The sequence below is a fragment of the Cydia fagiglandana genome, chromosome 1, assembly GCF_963556715.1.
Source record: "Cydia fagiglandana chromosome 1, ilCydFagi1.1, whole genome shotgun sequence".
In the NCBI taxonomy this organism is placed as follows: domain Eukaryota; kingdom Metazoa; phylum Arthropoda; class Insecta; order Lepidoptera; family Tortricidae; genus Cydia; species Cydia fagiglandana.
In genome coordinates this window covers 1,355,877-1,380,829 of record NC_085932.1, presented here as the reverse complement: position 1 = coordinate 1,380,829, position 24,953 = coordinate 1,355,877, and the positions used below count along the sequence as shown (strand labels likewise).

The 24,953-nt window shown below is 39.1% G+C and overlaps 2 protein-coding genes across 2 annotated transcripts; one reads left to right on the top strand and one right to left on the bottom strand.

The window, feature by feature from the left end:
- Window positions 1–387: 387 nt before the first annotated feature.
- LOC134670776 (retinoblastoma-binding protein 5 homolog) lies at window positions 388–13,984 on the top strand. The gene is made up of 11 exons (XM_063528627.1): window positions 388–558; window positions 640–665; window positions 929–1,123; window positions 1,461–1,667; window positions 2,239–2,420; window positions 2,548–2,667; window positions 2,949–3,142; window positions 3,979–4,154; window positions 4,648–4,761; window positions 5,738–5,858; window positions 13,890–13,984. Exons 1-11 carry the CDS (start codon window positions 540–542, stop codon window positions 13,964–13,966), a joined length of 1,431 nt encoding a protein of 476 aa, XP_063384697.1. The 5' UTR covers window positions 388–539; the 3' UTR covers window positions 13,967–13,984.
- LOC134670676 (poly(ADP-ribose) glycohydrolase-like) lies at window positions 13,976–22,984 on the bottom strand. The gene is made up of 10 exons (XM_063528522.1): window positions 22,380–22,984; window positions 21,657–21,818; window positions 20,897–21,006; window positions 20,483–20,635; window positions 19,897–19,979; window positions 17,846–18,002; window positions 16,870–17,000; window positions 16,204–16,394; window positions 15,377–15,620; window positions 13,976–14,492 (listed from the first exon to the last, which is right to left on the bottom strand). Exons 1-10 carry the CDS (start codon window positions 22,632–22,634, stop codon window positions 14,371–14,373), a joined length of 1,608 nt encoding a protein of 535 aa, XP_063384592.1. The 5' UTR covers window positions 22,635–22,984; the 3' UTR covers window positions 13,976–14,370.
- Between the last annotated feature and the right edge of the window lie 1,969 nt (window positions 22,985–24,953).

The window sequence follows — 24,953 nt, the reverse complement described above, 5'->3', positions numbered from 1 at the left end:
ATGCAATTAGGCCCATTGCCCCCTACGCCCTAAAATGCCCTATGATTGATAGACAAAACTCTTCGAGTGCAACGATGTTCGAAGTAATGAAATCTAAAAAAAAGAACGGAACAGCCATCCACCGTGTAAATCTGTGACAAGGACAAACAATAATAGCGCTTTCGCTGCTACTCCTACTGAAAGATATATAAGACTATCCCGTTCGCTCATTTCCTCCACCCATCATGCTTTATCCAGTTAAAATTTCTACATTCATGGTCTGTGTGGAGCAAATACACGCGTCCGACCGTCCATTACAGCCTTAATCACAATAATGTGCTTACTGCTTAGTAGCGGTTTTGAAATTGTCTTAAACTAACCGCATCATTCGCAGAGCAACTGTCAACTAAATGTCAAAATAGACGCGAACATGGTAGAAGCGCGTCGTTTCGAGAAAAATATAAATAGCTTTAAGTATAAGTAAATGAGTTTTATCATTATAGTATAATTATATTTAATAACACAAATCTAAAAATCAATTTACAAACCATTACACAGCCATGAATTTAGAGTTGCTTGGTAAGTAATCATAAATATGGTGTTCCGGTGTTTGTGTCTTACTTGTTATTGTTTTTAAATCACATTTCAATTTAATTCCAGAATCTTTTGGACAAAATTATCCCGAGGTAAGCACTTAAATAATATAGTTAAAAGAATATCATTACTAAGTAAAACTTAATTTGACAAAACCTAACTAGTATTTATTTTATTATGAATAAAAACAAAGTTTGTCATGTTGACTTAAGATTAGAGATTGTTTCTTCTTTCTTACAAGTCGCAGATAAAAATGAACGTAGTTCCTATGCTGGTAATTTCAGCCAACCAAATTCAATAAGAAAAAAACTAACCTTAATCTTGCCTTTGTTTAATAAAAATTTGTATTTTTCAGGAGTTTGATGGGTCTCTCGACTCGATATCTCTGGCGGCGACCTGCGCGTTCAACCGTCGAGGTACCCTGTTGGCAGTGGGGTGCAACGATGGGAGGATCTTTATTTGGGATTTCCTTACACGAGGAATCGCAAAGTCAATATCCGCACATGTTTATCCTGTTTGCAGTCTTAGTTGGTCCAGAAATTGTAGAAAGGTTAGTTATTATTCAATTTTTCTTATTTAATGTGCATCACAGGCTCTGTGAGGTGGATACATAAACAGACATATTTATAGCCGCAGACTTTGTCTCATGACAATCAATGATGAAGCAGTTATAACAACTGATATTGAAGCTTTCCAGTCAATGCTTATCTCATTGCTGAATAGTAGCAGTGCTGGATTAACCAAAAATCAAATTAAGCAGTTGATACGGCTGATGACCTGGGAGGGTCATACATTTCATTACAAATGTTATTATCCCCCTTCTAAGGGGGCAGTGGCCTTCTTTGGTGATGCCCTTGATAATTTAAAATAATTATGTTCTATTCCAGCTTCTGTCAGCCTCAACAGACCACAACGTTTGCATCTGGGACATCCTCACAGGGGAGTGCGAGCAGCGCTACCGCTTCCCAACCGCCATAGTACGAGTTCAGTTTGATCCACGCAACGACAAGAGGTTCCTCGTGTGTCCCATGCGCCATGCGGCACTGTTGGTCGACACGGACGGGGATCACAACATACTGCCCATTGATGAAGATGTAAGACATTTTATACAAAAGGGGCTATTCATAAATTACAGCATGACGTGGGAGGAAACAGGTTGTGGGAACACACTTGGATGGCTAACCCCACTACGCAGCGAAATAAAATCGACGCGCGGGACGCGCGGGGGGTTAGCGTCCATGTATGTTCTCACGGGCCCCGCGACTTCTTTCTGTACCATTATTAATACATCGGATTTTCAATGGGTCACCACCTCTCCTAGACCCTGAGTGTGTGGTACTAAGACCTTAAGTCGCACAGGGTCATTCGAATGATTTTTGAATGATTTGGGGGAGGGGGGGTCAAAAATAGTCAAAAATATACGAATTTGTGGTCATGGCAAATGCTTTGAAAGCTTATTTTTAAGTTTTAGAATTAAGTGTTAGCCCCCTTTAAGTAAGTGAGATGAAAATTTACAATTTGCCATAACCTCTAGCCGCCCAGAGACCTATAAAAAGGTCTCCTGTTCCATTCTAATTTGAACTTTGTGTTGACAAAATAAAATTTAATTTTGCTTGGCAAGGTAAACCAGGTTTCCTTGCTCAGAACTGTATTTGTAACTTTCAGGGTGACATAAACGTGATAGCATCATTCGACCGGCGCGGTGACTACGTGTACACGGGCAACACAAAGGGCAAGATTCTGATATTGGACTCTCAGACGCTGGCAATAAAGGCGAGTTTCAAGATCACCGTCGGCACCTCGAGCACGACGGGGATTAAGAGCATAGAGTTCGCTAGGAGGGGAGAGTGAGTGGTTTTTTGTTTGCCTCTTTCGCATTCATGAAATGTCCATGTGATGGCTTCCCTTTTGCACACTTGAATTATCTTAATAAAATAATACAGAGTTGAGTTGAAACTTGGTCGAATATTGCAGTTGTTTCCTGGTGAACACTTCGGACCGCGTGATCCGCGTGTACGACACGACGACGGTCGTCAAGAGCGGCGTCAACGGAGAGCCCGAGCCCATACAGAAACTGCAGGATCTCGTCAATAAGTAAGTTTGTTGGGTTGCAAGTGCGTTATCGGTATTGTTGGGAGTATGCTCTTTTCTTGAATGTTTGAATTTAAGGTCGTATCGGTTCAAAAATACAGCTGGCACAAATAATTTTGTGTGAACTCGTGTTGCGTACAAAAAAGTGATTTCTACTACTACTACCCTACAAAATCAAACAGCTCTTGGTGAATTTAGTAGTATATGGTAGTATTACGAAAAACAAGAAATGAGCGATTTCTTTATTTTTTACCCCTGCTAAGTTTATTCCCTACTGTCCTCAGAACGACATGGAAGAAATGCTGCTTCTCCGGCGACGGGGAGTACATCTGCGCGGGCTCGGCGCGGCAGCACGCACTCTACATCTGGGAGAAGAGCATCGGCAACCTTGTCAAGATCCTGCACGGGACCAAGGGCGAGCTGCTGCTTGACGTGGTCTGGCATCCCATCCGACCCATCATAGCTAGTATTAGTGCAGGTTAGTGGAGTCGTAACAACAGAGAAGAACTAAACTAAAATAATGATATATTTATGCACCATATGTCTTATGTCTTTATTTATTTTTACCTTTATTAATTATATTTACACTCATAATCTATCTTATAAGATCATATACTTCCTTCCATATTATTATTCTTTATTTTCTATTCAATTCTACTTACACCATAGGTACTAGCAATTATTCTGTCCAAATTCTAATACTTGTAGTTTACTTACACTCATACACAGAAGCAAGGGATAATGTATGAAGGGTTTGCCTGAAAACCAGCGTTTTAGTTAACACGCTGCAACATTATGCTGAGGCAAGCTCCTATTTAACACTCATGAATATTTCTCCCTTAGATGTGTAACTCAATTTCTTAGTTTTTAAGTGTAAATTTAAGATTTATCTGTAAAATGTGTTACATTATTTGTTAACTCTGTCATTTCATGTGATGTTGAATAAAATTGTTCTATGTCTATGTCTATGTCTAAGAAGACCCCAATGTAGATCCCTGAGGTACACCTTAACCAACCAACATAATATTGCTCTCGATCAAGCTACCACAATTTGGATGGGTTCTGGGTTAGTTCAATACGATTCTAAGACACCCACCCTTGAGTTGACACTATGATGATTAAGAATAGTCAAAAGCGTCAGGTAATCAACACAATCGAACGCATTGGATAAATCGCAAAAATATCGAACATACGAATTTGACGACTGATTTTATTGTCTGGTATCAAGGCGAGCAACATTGCTGGTATACGAGTATGTACTAAGGTGCTTAGAGAGCATCGGCATATTTTGCATAGATTAGGTACTTGTTTCAGGTGTCGTATCGATCTGGGCGCAAAACCAGGTCGAGAACTGGTCGGCCTTCGCGCCCGACTTCAAGGAACTGGACGAGAACGTCGAGTACGAAGAAAGGGAGAGCGAGTTCGATGTGGCCGACGAGGACCGCTCCGTCGACCAGGCCGGCGAGAGTCGCGACGATGAGGACTTTGAGGTAAGCGTTGAGGCACTAATGATTTTGTGGTACATAACGACAACGTTCATGTAGGAGGAGATGGTGTTATTATGTTTTGAAGTAAGGGCCTATTTAGACGATGCGAGAACTCGATGCGAGTTTCATTACATTGCGGGTTTTGATCGGTCGGTTGAATTGGACGTAACCAACAGTCCGCAATGTAACTTAAATCGCATGCGAGTTCGCGTGCTGTCTAAATCAACCCTAATAATGACTTGTCTGGAAGATATAAGTTAACTGATCTGTTTCATAACTTTTGTATTGCCATATTCTTAGAGTAACTATTGAGATTTGAGTCGCTTAACTTCAAACTCGGGTAAATCCAACTGTCAGATTTTGCGATTTCGGTATTAAGATAAGGTAATAGGGCAGATATAAGAGGGTCGAATGGATTTATCCGTGTTTGAAGTTAAGTGACACTATTTCGTTTCAACATGAATGTGTGAGCACTGGGAACTTGTTTACCGTGCAGGTGGACGTGACGACGTGCGAGCCCGTGGCCGCGTTCTGCAGCTCCGACGAGGAGGGCGAGGACGATGGCATGCTGCACTTCCTGCCCATAGCGCCCGAGATTGAAGACCCGGAGGTAAGCCATTCAACTTTTCGCCGCCGTGTCAAACACAAAAGCTGTCATCCGGACGCCACGTCACCGAAGTGTCAAAACCGAAATTGAACTTTATGCATATGCACGTAGGTCTATGTTGCTCTGTGGTCTGTGACCGATCAATACTTCTTTGGCGTTGGACCTGCGGTGCGGATATATCGGTCATTGGCGTCCAAAAGGTTAAACGTGTTTTATACTGCATTATAACTCGGATAGGGCAGCGTTCAAACAGATAAAGGCAGTGGGGAGACACTTCGGGCAAACTCGGCTCCGTTCGGCTCAGTATTGCTCTGAGCAATTAGGGTTGACACAACTTGACGTCCCTTTGCGTGGTCGACCACTGATAATTACTTGAATTTTGACAACCCTAAATAACCGAAAGGGATAGTGCCTTAAGTTAGAATGGGATATGATGATTCGACCCTGAACCGCTGTCAAACTTGGGGTTTGTAGGAAGTGTCCTTTCTGTACGGTAGTACTATTACTTATTCTGTGACTTAGGGCCACTTGCACCATCCCACTAACTTGGGGTTCTTCAATCTAATCGTCGTTAGGTTTTAGGGTTCCGTACCCAAAGTTCCGTGTGCGTCCGTCCGTCTGTCACCAGGCTGTATCTCACGAACCGTGATAGCTAGACAGTTGAAATTTTCACAGATGATGTATTTCTGTTGCCGCTATAACAACAAATACTAAAAACAGAATAAAATAAAGATTTAAATGAGGCTCCCATACAACAAACGTGATTTTTGACCAAAGTTAAGCAACGTCGGGAGTGGTCAGTACTTGGATGGGTGACCGTTTTGTTTTGCTTTTTTTTTGTTTTTTTTTTTGCATTATGGTAGTATTTTTTGGCAGTACGGTTTTCTTAAATACTTATATCATTTGTAATGTAGGTATACTTAAGTTAAATTGTAATAATTGACATATGTTTATTGTATTGTGATATTTGTGATTGCAGGACGGCTGGGCGGCCACACAAGACACGGTCACACCGACGGAGACCCCCGAGAAGCTGGAGCCCGCCGCCAAAAGGCCGAAGAGCAAAACCTATGATATTTCCCTCAAAATAGCGCCGCCCGGTAAGATCATCTAATCCTTTAGGTCTAAATAGCCTCGTTGAACCCCCCGGAATGAGAGCTCTTTTGCCTTTTACCCACGTACCAGTAGAAAACGACCTACCTATCCTTTTCTAGGTTAGATCAATATGTGCCAAATTTCTGAAATTTCATCCGTTTTGAGCGGGTGAACGCCTATTGAAAAAAACTTTTTACAAAAAAAAGAAAACCGACTTCAAAAAGGATGAAATAAAATATTTTTTTTTTCTATGCTTTACCAACTGATATGTTTGAAGTCGGTGCCAAGCCAACTTTTGAAGCATACCATGATTTTGGTGCGATTCGATAAGGATGTATGTTGGATTGCCTTACACGACGACAATGAACGTACTTTTTGTAGGTACAGTCGACGTTAAAAACTGTACATGTTCGTACATGTTTTGTGATCGTCACGAATAAAAATCTTTTATCTTTTTTATCTTTTTTTTAAATATGTTTACACTTTTCGTCTTATTACAAAGGAGTAAGGTGCAAAAGTGTAAACATATCTTTGACGTCGACTGTACCTAAGAACACACCTCAGAACACACGATCAAACCTTCTTGGCACAGTCCGTACCATGTTTGTCGGCACGCAAGCGTGGGATTGGGACTGAAGTTATTTCCCGTCCCTTATTTAGAGGACTACATTTCAAAATATAAAACAATTCAAGGATTTGTTGCCAAATTTCACCTAAAGCGGTTCAGTTGTTTAGCCATGAAAAGGCGACAAAGAGGCAGACAAAATTACTTGCACATTTATAATAGTTATTAAGTACAGTTCTAATGGGATTTATAGTCATAAAGCTGATTATTTTTGACGGGTATTGTTACTACTTGGCTTGGCACCGACTTCAAACATATCAGTTGGTAACGCATAGACTTAAAAAGGATAATATTTTATTTCATCCTTTTTGAAGTCGGTTTTCTTTTTTTTGTAAAAAGTTTTTATTTTTCCATATTTAGTTTTAACGCATTGTTAAGAGCGCGACGCATGAATGAAAAACAACATCATGATTAACACTAAATTCGTGGACCTACTTTAATCAATATGTAATCAGGAATTTTCTCGTTTCCGTCTAGGAAATTATAATTCCTGTCACTACACTAAATCCATCCTCCGCCCCGCCACTGACCCAATCCCTCAACCCCCCCGATCACTCTACCTCACAGCGCATCAACCCCTGATCCATGTACCCCTCGGCCCTGAACCAACAGCCCTTCAACCACCATTACCCGACCCCTTAACTCCTAACCCTAACCCCCGATCAGTACCTATCCTTACCAGCTTACCAAGAGTTTGACATTGATTTATTCGCTAGCGTGTGTGTAACTTACCTACTTTCTTTCATCTCGCTCGTACTGGCATATTAGTGCGAGCGAGATGCATAAAAAGTAAGTTACGAAAGCGTTAGCGTCGCTAACTTAGCGAATATGTCAATGTCAAACTCGTGGTAAGGCTACACGTGCACTACATCAAATTGGCGGTGTTCGGAAGCAAATGCTCAAGTTACTTTAGAAAACACTGAAATCACTTTACATGTGCCTTTAAAAATTGAGGAGTTCCCTTAATTTGAATCAGTTGAGTGCGCGCTCGCGACCCGAACGCACCTATCCAGTGAATTTTATTTGCTACCTGGTCCACCCAGTGATTCTCAAACTTTCATATATCTACGAATTGTCTATTCTAACCATGGAGTGTGCCTTATGCAATGTATCCATCAGTGACGGAGCCCAGTGTTCAGTATGTAAGAAGGACATCGGTTTTTGCTGTGCGGACACCACGGAGCAAAGCTTTAGGAAACTTAGAGCAGACCGGAAGGCAGTCTGGAAGTGCCCCAAATGTAAAAGGGAAGCTTTGCCGGCGGTGGCAGCCGTAGCGAAACACACAGACGCGTCAGATACCATCTTAAATGAAATTCGGGACTTGAGAAAAGAACTAGCATGCCTGCCTGGATTGGTTAGGGATATGGCAACCGTGAAATCGGAATTATCGGAAGTGAAGGAATCCTGCAATTTTACTAGCAACAAGGTCGAGGAATTTTCTGCGCGCCTAGCCGAAATGGAAAGAAAGCTGCCGGAAGTTGAAGCCCTGAATTCCACAGTCCAGTCGCTGACCAATGAAGTATCGTGGTTGAAAGAAGAACTTGCGCGTAATGACCAACTAATGCGACTCAATAACGTGGAAATTAAAGGTGTTCCTGTGAAAAAGAACGAGAACTTGTACAATATCTTGGACAGAATTTGCTCGGAGATTGACTATGGCGTCGACAAGAATAGTATTAACTATATTTCGCGTGTGCCAATTCAGAATTCTAAGGACAAGCTAATTGTTGTCAGTTTCAGCAATCGCTACATTAAAGAAGACTTCATAGCATCAGCGAGACTCAAAAAGAGCATCTCCGCCGAGGATATTGGTTTTCAGGGGGTTACCCACAGAGTATATGTGAATGATCACCTGACGCCTAGCAACAAGAAACTTCTGACATCTTCTTCTTGGTCGCATCCATCATGACTGATGATCGTGGTTGGTGGGTTTTGTTCGGGCACGAACACACTCTCGCCATCGATTCCGGTCCATCGCTTTCCTCACCACGTCATAGAATTTCTGAGATGGTTCCTCGCCTTTGAGTTGGTCAGTCCATCGTGCTGGTGAACGGCCCCGTGACCTTTTGCCATCAGTATTACCAACAACGATTAACCTTTCCAAACTTTCGTCTCCCCTTCTCATTATATGGCCAAAGTAACTTAGGAAGCGTTGTTCACAGATTGTGGACAATCGCACTTTCACGTCGAGTTCCAACAGTATGGAGTGATTCGTGCGCTTAGCTGTCCATGGTATTCTCAGCATACGCCTCCAACACCACATCTCAAAGGCATCGATCCGTTGTTTCTCTCTGCTTTTGATTGTCCACGTTTCGGCTCCATACATAAATATTGGAAATACCAGGGCTCGTACAAGTCTTATTTTAGTGTTTCTGGATATTCCCCGATTACGCCATATTTTCTGAAGCCGCGTCATGGCATCTTTAGCCATTCCTATGCGCCTTTTGATCTCCGGAACACAGCTGCCATCATTACATATCTTTGACCCCAGATATACGAACTCATCAACAGTGTCTATACCCTGGATTGTAGGAGCTGCAGACAGGCGGCCGGCGCGATCCACAATCATCAGCTTGGTTTTGCTTCGGTTGATTGCAAGACCTAACTTCCCGCTCTCGACCTCCAGTCTGTTCTGACATCTACAAAGACTCAATTAAAGCAAAAGGGTTATGCGTATATATGGGTCAAATATAGTAAAATCCACGTACGCAAGGACGATAATTCCAGAGTTTTGACTATCAACCATGAACGTGATTTAAACAAATTGCTTTAATGTGGTGTAATCTCTATTCATTGCTTACAGTTAGATTCTGGTTGTTAATTATACTTTTTATAGTATTTTTCAATATTATAACTAAGTTTATTTACCAAAGTTTGAACATCTGTGACCAACTAAACCGGGTTGCATGTTTACTTTGTTTAGCGCTCGGGCTTATCGCTACCTGCGATTTTAACAAAGCGCTTGCTGACCCGTCTGAGATGTGTAAATTAATGTATGCTTGTTTCTTTTTTTCGCACGCATGTGTTGCTGTGGATGTTCTTTTGCTCTCTCGCACTTGCAGATTTGTTTGCTTTGTTAGTTATTCCGCGTCGCACCCGCATACTTATTATTTATTGGTGATAATTTCAATGCTATTTTTACTAAAATATAAGTTTGTTTACAATTTGGACGATGAAACCAATATAAATTTAATTAATATCTATTTTATTTTAATTACTATCTACTATTCAGTGCCGTAATGGATAACGATAAGGGCATTTTCCCGTCTATTTACTATCAGAACGTAAGGGGACTTCGATCCAAGACTTTAACGTTTTACCGCAACCTTTGTTTAGCATCTTTTGATATAGTTATTTTGACAGAAACTTGGTTGGTGGACGGAGTTCTAGATACGGAACTATTTGATGATAGGTACGTCGTTTGGAGGCGTGACCGTGATTACACCTCGACCGGTCAGAGCCGTGGCGGTGGTGTCATCATAGCTACTCGTAAAGAACTACCCGTCACCCCTCAGTTAGAGTATCAGTCCTCTGCTGAAGATCTTTGGATTACACTATCGATGAAGGATAACAATAACAAACTGATAAGGGTTCATATTTGTGTGTTGTATTTGTGTAAACAGAATAACGGTAACACTTTTTCACAGCAGTTATCAAATTTTTTAAGTAACCTAAGTGTAATAGTATCTAATAACCCCGATGACAAATATTTAATGGTTGGTGATTTTAATATGAGTAACATTATATGGACTGGCGGCGGCTCGTCTATGATTCCGTCTAATTATGTTACCGCTGATGAGTGCAGTTTAATTGACGATTTAAGCATGCTTGGTCTACTTCAATATAATGGTGTTTTCAATCAATTTAATAAGTTGTTAGATCTCGTCCTTTGCAATGATCTCGTCTCTGTGTGTGAATGCCCTACCGCCCTGGTACCCATTGATCCCTATCATAAGCCCATAATAATTCGTATGAATTTTTCAATGACGGACCCCTTACATTCAGCTCCTCAGGTGAAATTCTTTTATAATAAGGGTGACTACGAGTCTATTAATAAGGAGTTAACATTAATAAATTGGGAAGAGGAGTTTTCTGGACGTACTCTTAATCAGTCACTTGATTTCTTTTACGAATCTTTTAACACATTCAACACCAAGAACCCGACTGTCGGGTACACTGTTCGTAGCGACTACGCGCTACATACGACGAAACCGTGGCTACGCGCTACGAGCGTAACCCGTAGCACTTAGTGGTAATGAATGTGTTAAGAGGTTAAGGGATAGTTACATACCTAAATAGAAAATTTATTCTGATTCGTATCCGGTATGGTATTCATTAGCACTAAAGAAGGTTCTAAAAGAAAAACATAAATACTTTAAAAAATTGAAGAGATATGGTAATATATCGGATTTGCTTTCATTTAATGTTCTGAGAGACAGGGCGCATAGATTGGAGCAGCACTGCTTTGATATATACATGGAACGTGTGGAATCGAATATAGAGAAGTCCCCTAAGCAGTTTTGGGCATTTGTTAAATCTCGTTCGACTTCAAACAAAATTCCTAGTTGCTTGAAATATAATAATAGGTCGGTTAACAATGGGCCAGACATTTGTAACGCTTTTTCTGAATATTTTACTTCTACTTTCTCCTCGCTAAATGTTCCACCTCAGGTAAATCATAGTACGGGTTGTGTATCCGGCTTGAGTGGTGTTGAAGTGAACCCGAATATGGTCACTAAAATACTACTCAACTTGGATACAGCTAAATCTGCTGGCCCAGATGAGTTACCAGCTCTGTTTTTAAAGAACTGTGCCAAGGCACTTGTCATACCTATTGTTCTATTATTTAGACGCTCTTTAAAAGAATGCACAGTTCCTGATATTTGGAAATCAGCCTTTATCACCCCTGTTTATAAAAAAGGATCTAAAGCGGATATAACTAATTATAGACCTATCTCTAAGTTATGTATTTTGGCCAAGGTTTTTGAGAAAATTGTTTATGAACAAGTATATAATTCACTTAAACACTCATTTATCTTAAATCAACACGGTTTCTTACAACGTAGGTCTACTATTTCAAATCTTGTGTTATTTAATGAATATGTATCTAAGGCAATGGATGACGGCTTTCAAGTTGACGTAGTCTACACAGACTACAGTAAGGCCTTCGATAAAATTGACCACCGGTTATTAATTTCTAAACTTGAAAATATAGGAATCAATGGAGATCTACTGAGATGGTTCACATCCTATATTGATAATAGATCTCAGGCCGTAGTTGTCAACAATTACATGCCAGGGTGGGTAACGGTTCCAAGTGGAGTCCCCCAAGGATCTTTACTGGGTCCGTTACTTTTTAATATCTTTATTAATGACATTGGGAACTGTTTCACCTACTCTAACCTACTCTGCTTTGCCGATGATATGAAAATTTTTATAAAAGTAAAGTATCCCCATGATTCAAGTCTCTTACAGTCTGATTTGTTACGTCTAGATGAGTACTGCCTAGCTAATGGGCTTGACCTGAATCCTTCCAAATGTTTCTCAATGTCATTTTCGCGCAAATATAACCCAATTGTTACTTCTTACAGGCTTAAGGGTCAACTTCTTGTCAAAATACCCTTTATGAAGGATCTTGGAGTCATCCAAGACTCCAAACTGCTTTTTGATAAGCATGTTGATAGTATAGTAAGCAGTGCATATAGGTCATTAGGCTTCATAATGCGTAATTCCACTCACTTTAAGCAAGCAAAAACATTGAAAGTGCTATACTGCTCATTAGTCAGAAGCAAGCTGGAGTACGCATCTCAAATATGGAACCCCTGCTATTCTACATATACTGAAAGAATAGAACGTATTCAACGTAAATTCATTAAATTTCTGTGTTTCAAAATTAAATCTCCTTATAGCTCATCTAACTATCTATCTATTTGTAAAAGACATCACTTAGTTCCACTTCAAAAACGGCGGGAAATAGCTGACATAACTTATTTACTTAGTATCACTACTGGTTTGGTGGATAGTCCTGAGTTACTTTCCAATATCTCTTTTAATACTCCCACTCGTTGTAAAAGGTATTATCCTCCTATTTCCGTAAAATTTTCATCGTCTAAATACAGACAAAATAGTTTCTTGTCGCGTGCGAGTAGAGCTTTAAACAACCTGGCAAACCAATTAGATATAGATATATTTAATTGTAAGATACCTTTGGTTAAACATTATTTGACGCTAAAATGTTTTGATTGAGCATGTGTAATCAGTATTTGTTTGCTACTTTTCTATTGTATTTCTGATTGTAGGTGTTTTTTAAATATTGTCATTTTTGGATTGTACTTAATATTTACTGTAAAAAAAAATCTCTTATGTTGTGTGTTGCTGTGTCCGAGCGTCGACACTTTTCATTTAAGTAAATTTGAATGTACAATCTGTAACTACATGTGTGATCCTGTAATTGGCTTTCCATCTCTTATTAATGTGGCATACTGTGTATAGATAGCTGTTGGATCTCCATAACATAAATAAATAAATAAATAAATAATTCCTTATGGATTCCATCATCAGACCAGAACCAAAAATAATACGGAAACACCTTGGAGGCAACTCCTTCCAAACAAAAAAAGAATTACTCAAATCGGATCACAGGTGCCGAAGTAATCGCTGAACATACTACATTTAAAAAATCATCATCATTATCATCAAAACAATCATCATCATCAGGTCTATTTCATCAAAGTGGTGGTTTTCGGGAAAAAATGCTCGAGTTGCTTAAGAAAACACCCAAATCACCATGCATGTGCCTTTAAAAATTGAGGAGTTCCCTCAATTCCTCATGGATCCCATCATCAGAACAGAACCAAATTAAAAAGGGACCAACTCGGAGGTAGCTCCTATCAAACAAAAAAAGAATTACTCAAATCGGACTACGGATGTCGGAGTAATCGGTGAACGTACATAGAAAAAAAATAGCCACAACCGAATACAGAACCTCCTCCTTCTATGAAATGGAAGTCGGTTAAAAAGAGTATGTTCAACGCTAATAGTCTAGCTAGCTAGTCGATAAGTACAAAATGAACAATATAGAAATACTGCTCCCAAATATATACGTATAATACGCATTGGATGCGGAATGATTTCTAGAAAAATGTATTGGACTCGTTGACTAAACTATAACTAGCGGAGCGCGGAGGAGTGCGACGGATTTCACCTGCGACGGTACTCGCGCAAGACAGCCGATTCATTCAACTCCTACAATATTCGTTTTTGAATATTATCTGTATGAGTGATGCAATTTTTGTGCTTAAATACTAACACTAGTTATTAGGTACGTAGCTTAAGACAAACTGACAAATTCTATAGATTGTTAATATGATCTATATTTATATGATATGATTATTTAATTTAATTTTTGCAGAACAACCGCTGTCGTTCGGCGGCAAGAACAAGCAGGCGGCGGGCAGCAAAAAGGTGGCGGGGAGACCAAGAAAATAAATAAAAATATTTACATAAATATCTGTTTTATTATTTAAAAAACATTTTTGGATCACATTTTAGCTTATAGGCAATTTAATATTACATAACAAATACATATAACATTTGGATAAATTGCAAAAAAAAATGGTCAAGGAAATTGATTCTTTAGCAGTGTACGGTTCACGGTCACTTACATTGGACAGCTCTTAGCATAATAACATGTATAAAACCAAATTTACTTGAACCGCAAATTGATAAAAAATCAATTTCCTCCACCGTACATAGTTATGGACCTGTAATTATTTTGTCTGAAGTTAAAGTGGTCCTGGTCTGGTCTAATTTTAAATATTTATTATTTTCCGCCCAGTCAGTTACTAACAATGTCTATTTTGTTGGACTCCATGCATTTCGTCCGACCGCTCTCAGACACTGTTATCGGTAGAAGGTAGATCTCCGCCGTTCAGCGCGTGTTGTATGAAGGCGTGCAGGCTGCCCTTATGCACGTCCGTCGTGCAGAACCGCGCGATCAACTGGTACAGCTGGCCTGGAATAATGACATTGCTATAAGCCCCTGCATGAACTGTAGGGGGCAGCATAGGAGCCGTCAGATTTTTGGCGCGAGGCGTAAGTATGTTGTTTATGCTTCCGATGCAGCCCACAAGATGACAAAACCTACTATGCACGAGCAAACTTACCGACTATAGTTCGTTTTTTTAGCATTAGAAATAAGGTAAACAATCTTGATGTGCCTTTTAATTGAAAAACACGTTTTAAAATAAGTTACGGCAAATATGTAACAATTATTTATTTATTTATCAAATAAGAATAATTATGAATCTAATACAATCATTTATATTCTTCTGCTTTCATAAGTAATAGTTACTGATTTTTAAAAAGCGTTTTTCAATCAAAAGACATTCAAGATCGCTTACCTTCTTTCAAGTTCTTTCTAATGCTAAAAAAACGAACTATAGAACGGTAGATGGTTGCACTTGCTTTGGCAATGTACATGTGTTTCCGATTCAGGCCACAAGTCACAAGCCATAATCAGTAACTTAAACTTTGCATATCCGTTTCCGGCCTTGAAGGTTTGAAAATCTTATCGGGCCGCAAACACCGCGGGCCACAGTTCATTCCACAATTTAGCTGTTCGAGACAGGAAGTATGGTCATATGATGCTCGTTTGACAGTCTCGTTTACTGAACCAACAACTATGTACATGACTTTACAACGAAATAAATGAAATGAAGAAAAGACGCGATAGTCACGTTACTCACTTTGTAGATATGAAGATTCAATAAGCAGTGGTCGCAGTGTGTAATATTTTTATTGAGATTAAAAGATTGATTAATTGAACGATCCCTTGCTTGTAGGCATGATTAATTACTGATTAATCGACTAATAAATCGGTCTATTATACCAACTTACCTACTGTAACCTTATGTTCCTTCAGAAAATTATAAACGTTCACAAACTCGTCTCTGATCCCCTCGTCGTTGAACGTGTAGTACGCCATTGGCCTCCGGGCCTCCGCACAGGCCATGAGCTGTATGAGGGTCTTGAGCTGCGGGAAGCCGCCGTAGGCCCCGCAGCCCCAGTTGCCGGTGGCCACGCCGGGGTACTGGACACCCGAGGGTTGGTCTTTGGAGTAAAAGCTGAAACCGACCCAGGCCTGGAAAAAATATTAAGATGAGATTTGTCATAGACTGTGAATAACGGTAACGGAATGGAAGGAAAGGAAACGTTAAATGTGTGGAAATTTTAAATATTTATATATCACTATTGAAGGCATCGCGTCCACAGCCAGCAGGTCGCGACTGCGGACGCGATCCCTTCCATTCCATCGTGACGTCACACCGGCGACGGGACAATCCGCCGGTGTGACCCGTGTGACGTCACGATTAGGGTTGCCAACTTTTTTTTGGTGGAATATAGTATTTTCCAGAATAAGGCATCAAAAATATAGTACATTTCAAAAAAATATAGTACTTTTAGATAAAATACTAAACATGAGTGTAATATACGTTTAATCGGAAATATAGTATTTTAGCGTATTATATATTTTTCCAAAAGTATATAGTACAGAGAGCCAAAATATAGTACAATACTATATAATATAGTACGGTTGGCAACCCTAGTCACGATAGTAACCCTTACAGCGAAAAATAACCTTGCTGATATGTATAAGTAAAATACCTAAAAAAAAACTACCTTGACGTTTGTATACTGCTATTAGAATCTATTGAAGGACATACCTTATTAAGCTCCCTATCAATGGCCGGTAAAGTATACTGCAGATATTTATCTCCTCTATAAGGTGTCGCGTCCATAGCCAGCACGGCGACGCGACGGCGCCGACACGAGTCCGACGGCGTGACGTCACGATAATCGCCCTCGAAGCGGAAGGTGCGGCTGTAGCCGGAGTGGTTGTTGTAGCGTTCGCAGCCTGAAATAAGTTAACTAGAATTAATTATATTTTTATTTTAAACTTGATACTTAAAAAGGAAAACTTTAAAATGCTCTTTTTAAGAGTCTATTTATAATCACTTGTTTCAGACAATAGGTTCCACATTAAACCACATGTAGATGAAACAATGAAAACGCAGAAAATCAAATAAATTTGTGTTTCTCTTAGTATCGATACGCTTTTACGGCTGACTGCACTCTTTTGACCTTTTCGACGCCGTTTCAAACACAAAAACTGTCATGCGGACCCCATATCGCCGAAGTGTCAAAACTGAAATTGAACTTTATGCATATGCACGTAGGTATATGTTGCTCTGTGGTCTATGACCGATTAATCAGTCTTTGGCGTTGAACCTGCGGTGCGGATATACCGGTCATTGGGGTACAAAAAGTTAAATAACAAGATATATCACCAATGTTTTGAAACTATTTGAAACTTTAAAACAAACACTCACCTATGATCATGACCGCCTCATGAGGTAGCAACGTCTCAGTAAACAGCATAGAAACTAGTAACTCGGGGCAGATGACGAAGCGGATCTCTTCCTGCACACAACCTCGGCGTAGCACGCCTCCGCCGAGTCGTCTGTACAAATAATACTTATAATAAGTTTTTGATACAAGCTTTCATCGCCGACTGTACTTTTTTTTTCCACAGGCAACTAATACTCATCGAGACAATTCTAAAACCCCAAACACAAGGTTTCGTTGTTTTATCACAGAGTTCCTATGGCCACCTCCGGTCTCCATCATCAGATCAGCTCGATGACACCATAATATTGCATTGTCACCCGACTTACGTATGTATGCAAAATTTCAGCTCAATCGGAAACCGGGAAGTGGATCAAATTTAACTTGCAAGATTTGATTACACACAGACAGACAACGGTCAGGTGAAACTAAATAAAAGCTTGTAATATATATTGGCAGTCAAAATGCATACATGTCCCTATTACTCCATACTTATCGAATGCCCAGGGGTGGCAGAATACCGGGCACAACACCTCGGCTCACCGGGGTCTCTCCCAGAAGTCGTCGGCAACGTCAAAGGTCTCCTAGGCTTCTTGGTAGACATGGGTTGGCAAGAATAAGGCAGCCAACCCACCACGCAAAATAGGCGCAATAATATGACGTTTAGTTGCGGAAACCACACCCGCGAGAATCTATTAGACCATACTTAACTTAGCACTTGGCATGAAAACTTAACGTGATCTGACTCTCAGCAAGATTGGAAGTTGGAACAATGCTTATATTTCATATTTATTTATTTCGTACGGTTTTGCTAGCTCGATTGCGAGGTATGTTAATTACATTTCCATCATTGATAATCACAATATAAGATGTCACAGTGTCAAATGGCATTGTTCATTTGGGGCTATCTATCTATACCTATCATTTACATACTGGCGCAGTTGGCAGGATCGTACTCACTTGTTAGCGAAGTCCATTTGTATTAAACCGTCAGCGCCTTCAATACCACTGGAAGAGTCAACATGTAGAGGTACAGAAAGAGAGGCGGATGACTTGGACCAGTCGGGACAGTGGTCAGGCACTGACCGACGGGAGAATGTGACCGCACCCACTGGGACTGTTTTGGATAAAGAAAAAATCATTAAATGGGTCTCCATCGCTGGAGTTAATGGCTATGCCGACAGACTTTAATTGCTGCTTACAACGTTAAATAAATTTTACGTGTTATTAATTTTAAAACACTTTTTTTTTCATAAATTTAGCTGATGTCATGTAATCAGCGAAGTGATATACATGGAAGTATTCTGTCCGCTCAGTTATGACCCAACGTAAACTATTCGATTGTAGGCGGTGCTTACAAACTGTTCTATTCGCAACTTCAGTTCGACCGAGATGACAGTCAGTGACGGATGGCTAAATTGATTTATAAAAACAACGTTTTTTTGTAATTAAAAATGTCTTCATGTGTCGTGAAGTGGTGCAGAAGTTATTTTAGTTCATACTAAGAACAGTGGAATCACTTTTCACTTGTAGTAAACAGATAACTTCAGTAAAATTTGGAATAAACATGACGATTTATTTTCAATACTACCGTGCTAGGCTAAAACGTAACAACTGCATACGACTTTCATAACAACATACGACTTTTTAAATTGCGAGGATAATAGGGATGGTGTTATGCCAAATAGACGATTTTATTAACTTGTGTTTAGTTTAGGTATTTTCTATATAATTATAAATGTAGTAATAAATTCCTTCTTACAGATTTGTATTTTCCTTTTTTATTTCATGAGATGGAGCTATAAAAAAACTACGTAGTTATTTCAAATTAATAATCAAATTTGGTATTGTCATTTTACATTACTTTCCATTCAGATTCGCACAAGATGCTATTCGCAGAGAACTATGGAAAAAGCTGTCCAATTAGAGAGACATGAAATTGAGTGGATGCCTGTCAAGATATCTAGAATATGTTCTATTCACGAGATATACCCGTGAGATAATCATACCCGGTCTCCTATATGTAGATACATTTTTTTCTATCGCGCTTTCACTGGATTAATTTAACAAATACACACATTATCTGAAAATGTTGATCATTTGAATCCACCCTCTACGTTTACTGTCACATATATGTAGGTTCTCTCTCAAGCCATTTCCGTCAGTAGAAAAGAGCGGCAAATTTAGAAAATGTAAGCACGCGAATGGCTGTGGTCCCATACAAAATTTTAATTTTGCACCTTTTTTTCTAATGACAAACTTGCTTGACCGGCTATATACATATAAAATATTTCCATTGGAACTGGAAGTGGGGATTTATTGTGACTCCGCCTGTTTAAATATTTTTGACCCGATTCGTGTACCCATGTAAATTTTGCAGACTGTATAGCCAGTCCGATTTCTAAGATCAAGTTCGCCATACATTTACTTACTTTATCTTAGAAAAACGGACAGACTATACTTGAACGTAACTTCGCACTGCCATACAAATTGATACTAAAATATACAAAATACTTATTATAGCGGAATACATTTATACAACAATGATATATTTACTTATGTTGAGTTAGTCTGTCATTTTATAACAACATTTTAACTAGTTATCTTTTAATCTGCATTAAATTATTATACGTGAATTATTTGACTGGTTCTTCAATGTATGGCATAAACCTATCCCTGTCCAAGTCATATTCTAATCAAATATGAACCGCGAACTCTCAGCGGCCAGTACTTACAGCAAGAAGGTTATTAGCGGATTAATGTCGCTGATTGGTAGTTATTGACATTATATGCATTTCATCTACACTTAGCTATGTATGTACCATTTGTATAATAAAGACGACTATTATTTCGTTTACCAGCTTTGATTACAGGCTCTGTAAGCGCGTCGTCTTATTTGAATGTAGGCGTAATTGTGTATGTGTGCTAATTGGGCCCGAGAATTTGAACGGTAATGTTCCTAAAGGCGGTTTCCATACTAAATATATGCGTTCACTGCATGTAATAATCACCTTCAGTGCAGACTCTTCTAAAGTAATTAAGGAGACACTTAAGTTTGCCCAGTACGTGATCTGCTCCTGACGTTTCATAGAGGCTGCAACAAAAATATATACTTAACGCTAACTTTCTGTGGACATCTCGAAAGTCTTCATCTGGACATCTCCAGTAGTTTCGGAGATAAAAGGGGGGGGGGGCATTTCTTGGCTATTTTCTTAAATAATTTGTAACCTATGTATTTTAAAATTATAAAAGCTCTAGAGCTCTATCATTTGATATGTAACACGATATAGTTTGAAAAATTTTACCCCCCATAAGTGCCCCCCCCCATGTTTAAAATTCATTTGTTTACATTAGATGTCCATCTTTGGGTCACTAATTTACATATACGAGTATTATGTGTACTTCAACTTAATTGGTCCAGTAGTTTCCGAGAAAATAGGCTGTGACAAACGGACAGACAGACGCACGAGTGATCTTATAAGGGTTTCGTTTATCTCCTTTTGAGGTACGGAACCCTAAAAAATAAAGCAAAGTGTACGAAAACAGTTAATTATTGTATTGTCCATTCTTGGTTTCCCTATGATTCCATTTACTTACGTATTAAAGTTAAAGCGTGGCATAAAAACATATTCCGAAGCCTTTTCTTTGCTGTCTTCCTGTTTTAGCCTCGGGAATGTGCAGAAAAACGCGTTTGCGAGCAAACTCGATATTTGCTGCTGCGTTAGTGATATCGACTGGTTCTTGTTTTGTCTGCAAAATAAATGGATAATTAATTATTTGGCCATAAATATTTATTCTAAATTTTAAAGTGCCAGGTCGTTTACAGGCTGCCAAAATCCTATGAAAAATCCAGAATTTGTCACTCAAATTTGAACCTATAGTGCAGGGAATAGAGTTGATTTTCGTTTTGTTTGAAAATCCAACTCTGTTTCAGTTTAATATGATTTAAATTTCATCAAACTGAATAAATACTATAGGTAGGACCTTGGGCCTTAAGAGGATAATACTTACTTTATAACTGGTATTGGGGACTGAATCAGTTTCGGCAAGTCTAGGGCTAGCTTAGTCATCAGAGGCAGTGTGACCCCAAAGAATTGCTGGGATTCCTCTTTTTCCAAATGCTGAAAGCAATGTCAATGTTTATAGCATAGTTATAGTTAATCCTCATGTTTGCTTCTCGAAATTTGTTATTTGCTGTAGTAGGTAAGTTCACACACTCTATGCAATTCCTATCAATGGGGTTGGCCGGTGGAAGTTTTTAGCAGATGGCGCCATCATAGCTTGCCCTGTCAATCCCTAGAATTGTGTAATTTTTTTGTTTTTTCAATACCCTGGATGCCAGCCTTTTAAGCCAAATCTCATAGAAAAAGGGGCAAGCTATGATGGCGCCATCTATCCATACGTTTGACAGTTGCCAACCCCGTTTAATGAAAATGCGTAACGAAAAGTTTTTTTTTAACATTTTCACTTTACAATAAATCTAAATGAATTATCTATTTTTTTATTACTTTCCTATAGTTTTTTTGTTCTCTTTAGGAACTTCGGTGTTCACACAGTTCGTCCCTCAGATAATATTCATAAAAAATTATGAATATTTACTATGTCAATGTCAACTCCTCGATCATTTCTATTGGCCAAGAATAAATTAAATCTTTTTGAATTGAATCTTCTATCAGTTCCCCTAATTCTAAAAAACCACAATGAGGATGATTTTACACAGAACTTAAGGCACTGTTACACAACTGTATGAGACCCCTAATATAATATTTACCTCATTGAGCAGCTTATGCAGTGCCTTGAATTTCCAAGTGTCCTTGAGCTGCGTGTTGTAGCTTAAGATGGCATCTGCCAGTTCCTGGCTGTTCCGGATTGGCTGACTTAGGGCCGTCTGGATTAAATCCCAGCGCTTCTTTATGTATGGTTCACCTGAGCTCTACAATGTAGTAAATAAGTTTCTGTCATTTTTGATACCATACACCATAGAATTGCACACCAAAGTTATAGTAAGTTTGGTTAAGCCAGAAAAAATATGATTTAACTCACTTAATTTTAGTCAATCATGCAACATGTTTTAGAGAGCCTAGGTCTCCATTTTTAAGCCCTAACAGTGCATGTTAGTAGCGTTCACAATGGCCGCGCGGCACACACTCACACACTTTTTTTTGCTTAATAACTTAAACAACTACTACTACTAACGTATGACAGTTTAAATAAGTTTAATATGATAAATTTTACCTCAATTGTGATCAAACAAAACCAAAAGAAATCAGAAATTATTAAAAACTTGAAAGAATTAATTTTAAATACAAATAGCGGAAACTAAATAACTAGAAGCTTGCAAAAAAAAAAAACTATTACAAACCACCTTCAACTATGCCTTCTGTTCTGAATCTTTGCTTACCAATTGTTGTGCAATGCAATGTAATACTGTGCAGTAGTGTTAGATGAATTATTATATTTCTAAAAAAAATTAGAATTTCATTGAACAACTTACATCTTCGACCCGGTGTAAACTCTGACTATTGCAGGGCATTTTGACGAAATCATCATCCCATTTGTCTTCTCCATTCTGAGGTTCTGGCGGCTGTTTATCGAACTCTAAACTGGAAATGCGGTACAACACTGTGTGGTCTGCCGCCGGGACAACTAAAGGGAACTCTGGAGCCCCCCACGGGGATTCCGCCCCCCATATCTCGGTTAAAGGAACCCCTCGCCAATTACCACTCTCCATATCGGTAGTCATACTCATGATTGACGCGCGAAACTGAAACTACAACTCCGATACCACGACTGAGCATGTTGTTTTTATGACTGTTCCAATATTGCGAAATATTTGTAATGTTGACGAAAACAAGCTAACCTGTTTGGTGTTCAGATAACATTCTGGGAAAACGCTGCGTAATATTGAGTAATGTAATACGGGCGACTAGGACAACTTATCTATAGGCGTATATGTCTACCAAATTCTTTATAATAAACGAATGGCTCGTCCTATGTGTAATTTTAATTACTTTGTTTACTACTTAGTATTTAATAAACAAAACGCTGCTCACATGCACATGAGTCACACCACACGATATGACTTTGACAAGTTTGACAGTACCGTGACAGTAAAAAACCCGGCCAAGTGCGAGTCGGACTCGCGGCGTTCCAAGGGTTCCGTATATTACACAATTTTTAACAATCAGTGCCGGATTAAGATATTTTGATGCCCTAAGCATTTCTAGGTGCCCCCTCTCCCTAGGGTCATCAAGATTACATTGTTTTTTTTGGTAAATTGAGAGAAGTTCATTGCCGCATTACAGCTGAGAATGGAAATCAGTCACATTATTTTATCACGAAAATTGACAATGCCGCAGCAGTAATGTTGCAACAGAGTACCTAATGCTGTTGCAGTCGCCACCCGAATGTCACCTTTATCATAGCTTAGAAAGTAATAGAAACGTGAGCGAAGCGAGCGCGGAATTTTTTCGATATAAAAACGCAATATGATAGACAGTTGTATATTTTTACTTTTAGTATGGAAAATCAGTCACATCATATTATCACGGAAGTTGACAGTACTGCAGCAGTAACGTTCCAACAGAGTAATGTTGCTGCAGTCACCACCCGAATATCACCTTTATCATATTTATAAAGTTATTGAAAACGCGAGCGAAGCGAGCGCGAAAATTTTTCGATATAAAAACGCAATTTTACTTTTAGTCCCAACCAGGCGCGAATCCAGGATTTCATACAGAGAAGGGATGGGACAGTTTTCTATCAGCCTAGCTTCGCATAGGGCTCGATATTTAAGGGTCTCAGCGAGGTTGTTTTCATGCATAAAATATGCAAGAAAGCAGAGCTTGGAATTGAATTGGCGAAGTGTGAGAAAGGCAGTGGGCCCAGCTGCGAAAGAGAAAAGCTTGGATTTGGATCCACGCCCAAGTGTAATTAAGGCAGAGGATTAACTTTGCCGTAAGGCAGAAGGCCTCGCATAAGACCTAACGCCGAACCGCAAAAGAGTGGGTTGAAATCGAATCTATGCATGTATAATCACGACTCTTCTACTGCTACCGATTGTTTCCCAAAGAATTACGCGACATTATTTTTGCAAATTAGCTTTTGGACAGCTAAAAAAAATCGTGTGGTAAAAACGATGTCTCTGTCCCTAATTTTAAAATTTGTTCACCTTTTTCAACCTGGCATTTTGGTGCCCCCCCTGAACGTGGTACCCTAAGCACGTGCTTGTTTTTCTTATTGGTTACAAAGTCTTTATTAATTCAACCATTAAGTCGACGAGTACAAAAAACTTTAAGCTAGCTCTCAATTTAACATTTTTTTTTTAACATTATTTTTAATTTGACTTTACAATTACTCGTGTAGGTAAGACCGTTAAATATTTAAAATGATTATCTTATCAGAAAATTATCACCAATTACTCTAAGAAAACTACTACTCTAAGTAATCCGGCACTGGTAACAATGTATTTTTTATGTGAAATGTGAGTGAAATCTCTTTAAAAAATCTGTAGGGGTCGGATCAAAAACTGTAATTAAGTCCGACTCACGCTTGACTGTACATTTCTAATAGGTTTTCCTATCATCTATAGGTATAGACCTATTTTATGTATTTTTTTGAAAATTTTAGACCTAGTAGTTTCGGAGATAAGGGGGGGGGGGGGGAATGGTCATTTTTTGCCTATTTTCTTGAATAACTTCTAAACTGTTTATTAGAAAATTATAAAAAAATATATATTTGAAGCTGTCTGCGAAAATCGACACCACACTCACGTTCGCGGCTTCGCGCCGCGATTCGCGCACGAGTGTGGAGGGGGCTTGAGATCTTTACAATAAGCTCTTTCATTTGATATGTAACATGATATAGTTTGAAAAATTTTTTTTTTCATTTACCCCCCAAAAGTGGCCCCATGTTTAAAATTAATTTGTTTACGTTACATGTCCGTATTTGGGTCACAAACTTACATATGTGTACCAAATTTCAACTTGATTGGTCCAGTAGTTCCGGAGAAAATCGACTGTGACAGACGGACAGACAGACAGACGCACGAGTGATCCTATAAGGGTTC

Coding starts and splice junctions, on each gene's coding strand:
- LOC134670776 (XM_063528627.1), top strand. Junction 4,155..4,647: donor GCGACGATGAGGACTTTGAG/GTAAGCGTTGAG, acceptor TTTACCGTGCAG/GTGGACGTGACGACGTGCGA. Junction 4,762..5,737: donor CCGAGATTGAAGACCCGGAG/GTAAGCCATTCA, acceptor TTGTGATTGCAG/GACGGCTGGGCGGCCACACA.
- LOC134670676 (XM_063528522.1), bottom strand. CDS start 22,634: ATGAGTATGACTACCGATATGGAGAGTGGTAATTGGCGAGGGGTTCCT. Junction 18,003..19,896: donor TAGAAGAGTCTGCACTGAAG/GTGATTATTACA, acceptor TATCCAAAACAG/TCCCAGTGGGTGCGGTCACA. Junction 15,621..16,203: donor TTGATAGGGAGCTTAATAAG/GTATGTCCTTCA, acceptor TATTTTTTCCAG/GCCTGGGTCGGTTTCAGCTT.